Below are 6,000 nucleotides of genomic sequence, written 5' to 3' on the forward strand. Positions count from 1 at the left end.
GTTTGAGTTTTCAAAAAATCAGACAATGAAATCAAGCACTTTGTTTGAAAACAGAATATTCTCGTCTGAACATCAATGACTTTCGCTTTTACAGGTTCGGTAGTGCCTGATGGCTATAATGAACCTAGTAAAAACAAAACATCTGCATTATCATCGTGATCGATGATTCCATTGACCTACAACCCTTAATTGTTAAATCATGCTGAATATTGTCCTGAAAAATTCATGCCGATTCTAAGGAAAAAACCAAAAGCATATTTTTGTAGACATACATCTTTTCGATCATAGAATGCATCGTTTTTTCCTGAATATTTCAGCATCATGCAACTTGAGAATTCCATCCTCTCAGACCTTATGCTATGCAGTAAGTTGAAGTTCTTACAAGAATCTTAACAGTTAATAATCTGAAGATGCAAAAGCTGGTGAGTAAGGCGAGTGGAGTGCCCTAGAAGCGTTCTGGATCGTTGATTTTCATACGTTCAGCTGTTAGCAGTACTTGTTGGAATTCATCGAAACTAGTTCTTCAAACTTCAAACGCGTTTTTCTCGAAACATGTTTTTTCAAACTGGCTGACACGATATCTCAAGTTCTACTTATCCGATCTATGTTTATATGAATACAATCTGTATGCATCTCTCTATCGCATGAACCTATAAAAAACCACAATTTCGTAACTTTACTATTTTTAAAATATCAAGAAACTTGAAAAAAATGTTTTAAACATCATTTTTTTTCTTCAAACTTCCGCCTTTTTGTCAAAAACACGTTTTTGACTTGTCCGAGGTTCATGCGATAGTGGCATCTTTACTGATTCAGAATCTGTTCGATTTGTTTTTTTTTCAGATAACCAGTAGGGCTGGAATCGTATACGCCATGGCACAACTTTTCTTTGAACCCCCTCACTTGATCAGTTTCAATTCAATTTTTGTTTTGTTGTTGAAAGATACAAATAGTGATATAATGGATGGTCAAATTATTCGTTGTTTTACTTTTTCGGAGCTCGAAGAATCGTCCGAAATTCGTGTTAATCTAATCGAGTAAAATCCGATCGGATTGTGCAAATGTTGCAACCTTGAAAGGCAGAATGCAGAAGTGTATTTCGTTCGGATTGCGATAATCCGATAATCAAATCCGATCGGGTTCCGTAATATGGATTAATATGTAGTCCATGCATTGTAGCGTTTTCCGTGATGTTTGCTTCTCTCATGAACGGTGATTTTCGACATCTGTAGCGAATCTACTAATTCATGTGCATCAAGGATTGTTCTTTTCTTTCAATTAATCAACAGTGGCAGCATGAACATTCCAGACAACTCAAAAGGAGCGGACATCAATGAAGAACAACATGATTGCAAGAAATAGATCTCCAGAGATACGGCCCGTACACTCATGGAAGAATTTGTTGTTCGTTTCAATGTTCAGAAATCCTTGAGAGTTCTCGAAAAAAAACCAAACAGTTTTTTCATCAAGAGCAAAAGCTGAATTCAACCCGCACTTAAGGGGGTATTCTAGTCTAGAAATCTGAAAAAATCGAAATTTTTTTTTACCATATTTCTGTAGTTTAGGCATTCAAGAATATACTCTAGAAAGGACTTATCGAAAATCCTATTATTTACCTAGTTAGAGCCATCTTAGTGATGTGGTATCTAACCTGTTACGGCCATCACAATGAACTTCAAACGCGTTTCTCTCGGAACTAGTTTTTTTCTAACTGGCGTACACGATATCTCAAGTTCTACTGAACCGATTTATGTCAAATTTATATGAAAATAATCTGCATACATCTCTCTATCGCATGAACCAATAAAAAATTATAACTTTTTAATTTTACTATTTTTAAAAAATCGGTAAACGCAAAAAAAACATTTTAAACAGCATTTTTGTTTTCAAACGGCCGCCATTTTGTTAAAACCCATGTTTTTGACTTGTCCGAGGTTCATGCCATAGCGACATCTTTACTGATTCAGAATCTGTTCGATTTTTTTGTTTCAGATAACCAGAAGGACTGGAATCGTGTACGCCATGGCACAACTTTTTTTTGAACACCCTCACTTCACCAGCATGTAACTATTCTAATTATGAATATTTTTTTTCCGTCCTATTTTTGTTTTATTGTAGAAAGATAGATAAACGAATAATGATATAATGGATAGTAAAAATATTCTTTGTTTCATTTTTACGGAGTTCGAAAAAACGTCCGAAATTCGTGTCTCTACACTAGAATACCCCCTTAAGTCGTGATTTTTGATACTACAAAAAATCCAACATTCTTCGTGTTATTGGGTGTTTTTATCCTGACGGATTTAATGGCCCTCTATTATCGATTGGAATAAATTGATGGATCCTAGTTCATGTGCGTTACCTTGAGAATATACATTTCAGGAAAAAGGTTCAGTCATATGAAAAAATATGGATGTTTGACCGAGCAGCACTCTCAGGCAGTTCAGTCTTTTTATTGATGAATACTGAGTACTCAGGGCGGATGCGAAGTTAAAAAAATCGTGTAAATACAAAACAGATCTCATTCAATTTTGACTATTAACTTGAATGTTTTACTTGACAAAATTACCCTACGTATCCACGTGGACATTATCAAAACCCCCTCCCCCCTCACCGTGGACATTTTCGTAACCCCTACCCCACTAAAGTTCGCATCAAAATTGGGTACCCCGGCAATATGAGGGATTTGACGTTTTAGTCATACCCCTGGTTTTTCTCGGTATGATCAGTGATGTCAGATGAGAAGACATGTTTTTGTTTTGAAAAAAAACAACAAACAGTTTTAAAGTTCATCAATCGGTCCTCTTTTCTCAGTACCAAAATATTAAAAAAAAACATTACAAGTTTCATATATCTTTTGGTTTCATTGATATTTTTCCTCGAGCATATGGTTTTATCACTCAGACGTTTTGTTATTATGGATTTTTTGGAGGCAATGTTTGTTCACCTAATCAACGATTTATCAAAAAAAGTTTTAAATCTATATATATGTACGTATTTCCAATAAAGTAGTTGTTTTGAATTACTCATTTTCGTTCAATATGTGAAGACCCTTTTCGTGCCGTGTTCATATATTCAATCCCTGGCACCCCTGGATATGAGTTCAATGTTTACATTTGGTTGTGTTGTTTGGTAGAGGTCCATTTAAAAATCTGTAAAATCTTGCAATTACTGAATTGAATTTGATGGTTGCAGTTGAAAACATACATTGCTTATGCAATACTAGTTTAGCCGTGAAACAATTTTTGAAGATAAAGGCGGAGCACAAGAATTCCGATGCCTTCAATCAACAAGGTGGTAGGTAGGACATCATCGACGAACGCGACCAAACGCTCGTCAAGCCAGACGAGCTACTCGTATGTTGAGCTCGGCTTCTGGAATATGAAAACAAACGAGACGAGCGCTCGTCTGCTCGTCTCGTTTTCTGGAATAGGGCCCTATGTAAATTTTACTTTTAGAATAGAGTTTATCGAGATTGGCTTTCGATAACTTTTCCAGAATTGATTATTAGAAATGAAATGTGATATTCTTGTTCTAACAAATGAGATTAGTTTTGTTTGCTATTTTAATCGCTAGAAAGTCTATTTCTCCCGTTTATCGCAAACGCGTCGATGTGCTTGCAGCTGGGAATTTCTAGCAAAAGCTTTCTCACAAACAGTGCACCCGAAGGGATAATTCCCCGTGTGTACCATTTCGTGCCGTTTCCTATCAGTGGTATACCGGAATAGTTTCGGACAAAACTCGCATTTATATGGCTTCTTCTTGGTATGAACTAACATATGGCTTTTTAGGTTTGATTTTTCTTTAAATTTTCTAGGACATTCATCACAGGAAAACTCGTACGCGTTATCATCGTGAGTCTTCAAATGAGACCTGAGGTGGGACTGCTTGTTGAATCGTGAACCGCATACATTGCATATATGACTTTTTTCCTGGTGGACCCTCTCGTGACCTTTGAGGTCGGCAGCTGTCTTGAATGTTCCCCCGCAAGTAGAGCAAGCGAATTTACGATCCTTCCGGTGTGTTTTCAAATGATTGGAGAGTTTCGAGGAACACTCGAAAGCCTTATCACAGATCGTACATGCATGCGTTTTTGGTTTGTACACAAGAACTTGATGGTTTCTTAGGCTAGCTTTGGATTTAAAATATTTGTAACATATGTTGCATTGTATTTCGCGGCCATTGTGAACGAACGTATGTTGGTGCTGATGTTGATCAACGCCGTGTTGGTAGAGTTCCTCTAATGTTTGAAACTTTTCTTCGCAACCGCAACAGATTTTTACTGGTTGATCCTCGAGACGGTACACTTTAACTGTTCTACAATCATTTGGGTGGCTCTTTTTCATGTGAAATTTTTTATCCCGCGGAGCATCAAAGTACATGTTACAGATCTCACAACGATAGTCACGTATCAATCTTCTTAGATGACAAAGTAGATATCTACGTGTTTCAAATCTCTGATAGCACACAACGCATTCGTACGGACCTGCCGTATTCACATGCGAACTTTCGGCTGCGTGTATTTTGGAGCCATGCTCTATAAGTTCATCGCGAGTTTTGAAGACAAGTTTGCACTTTCTGCTACAACATCGGACAACTTGTTCATCGTCGATTTCTGCAGTGTAATTTTCAGGTTTGGTTTCCATCTGTTGCAAACATTCTTCATCGGAACTATCATGCTGTCCCAATTCATCAGTTTCATCGAAATCGTCTCCTAGGAGCTCTTTGTAATCAAGATCCTCTCTTATTTTTAACCATTTGCATGTTCCCGAATCATTGACTGATTCGATGAGAAGCTTTATGAGTTGCTTAGACTCTGATTCCGGCTCATCGTCTAAGTACTCGACAGAAACTTCATCGGGATCCAGCAAGTGTCCGTCGGATGGTTGGCAATTTTCCACAATTTCATCGTTCATTTCTTCTACTTGAGATGAATGTTCCTCTACCAGACAAACATTTTCTGTGCCCATATTCTGGGTTTCTACATGAGTGTCGAAGTTTTCCGTTTGTGCTGCTGATTGGTCGTTTTGATTTACGTAGACTACACTCTCAGCTGAACAAGCGACCTGCATTTCGTCTTCAGCATCTATTAAAGAGCTTTTCAAGAGTAAATCCATTTTTCGTACACGTTTCGCAAACTGAAAAGCATCAATGGTCAGTTCAACGCAATCAGGACACACTTGTTTAGGCAGCTGATCGGTTTCACTAATCTGGAATAAGTATTTACATTTATCTAGGCTTGTTATTTTTTCTGTTATATGTTACATTACCTTAACGGATGAAACAAAATAAACCATATCAGCCAGAGTATGATCATGTCTATGTGAGAAAACCGAAGTACTTGCGGTGAGTGCTTCTGCACACAAACGACAGCTATCCATGTTGAACATGTTTTATGCTCAGGAAAATAGTAAGTTCGTATAGAAATCACTGTCCAAGAATTGAAGCATACTAAAAATGTTGATTGAACTGGTACGTAAACATTCAAGCGATTCAAGCATTTTGACAGTTACGGTTGCTCGTTTGAAACGTTTTGTAATGGGAATCTTGAATGGAGTAGATACAGAATCGTTCACATGTAATGCTGATGAAGATGTTCACAACATGAGATTCAAAAGTTTTGTTGTCAAAAGTTGTATTTTGGCGAGGGGTAACATTTTGGTAGAGAATAAGACTAAGGGTAACATTTTGGTAGAGAATTACTCATAGAATTGTTGATCGCAAGCGTCAACAATTACTTACCCAAATAGCGTTTAACCTAGTTGGTCCGCCAGAATTCTGTATACGATGGTGATTAAGATGGAAATTATGGGTTACCTAATATTGGCCATAGATGGCTCTCTGCGTTTCATGTGGTTTGTGTATCATTTCAGAGAGGACTCTGGATATTTTTTTTTATTATTATTATTTTATTTGATCCATCTGACTTACAGTCTACATGAATATGAAATTATAATTAAATGTAAATAAATAGTCGAAAACATAAAACATCAAGTTGTC

At 36.9% G+C, this 6,000-nt stretch overlaps 1 protein-coding gene across 1 annotated transcript; it reads right to left on the bottom strand.

The window, feature by feature from the left end:
• Positions 1-3,134: 3,134 nt before the first annotated feature.
• Positions 3,135-5,495, bottom strand: LOC129776946 (zinc finger protein 883-like). The gene is made up of 2 exons (XM_055782908.1): positions 5,271-5,495; positions 3,135-5,210 (listed from the first exon to the last, which is right to left on the bottom strand). The coding sequence occupies exons 1-2, from the start codon at positions 5,388-5,390 to the stop codon at positions 3,582-3,584; spliced, it is 1,749 nt and encodes a 582-aa protein (XP_055638883.1). The 5' UTR covers positions 5,391-5,495; the 3' UTR covers positions 3,135-3,581.
• Between the last annotated feature and the right edge of the window lie 505 nt (positions 5,496-6,000).

This window comes from Toxorhynchites rutilus, chromosome 3, assembly GCF_029784135.1.
Source record: "Toxorhynchites rutilus septentrionalis strain SRP chromosome 3, ASM2978413v1, whole genome shotgun sequence".
NCBI lineage: Eukaryota > Metazoa > Arthropoda > Insecta > Diptera > Culicidae > Toxorhynchites > Toxorhynchites rutilus.

What these genes read in the sequence shown, in the direction of transcription:
- LOC129776946 (XM_055782908.1), bottom strand. Translation starts at nt 5,390, where the DNA reads ATGTTCAACATGGATAGCTGTCGTTTGTGTGCAGAAGCACTCACCGCA. An exon ending in ATTTTGTTTCATCCGTTAAG is followed by an intron (nt 5,211 to 5,270) that starts GTAATGTAACAT and finishes TACTTATTCCAG; the next exon opens with ATTAGTGAAACCGATCAGCT.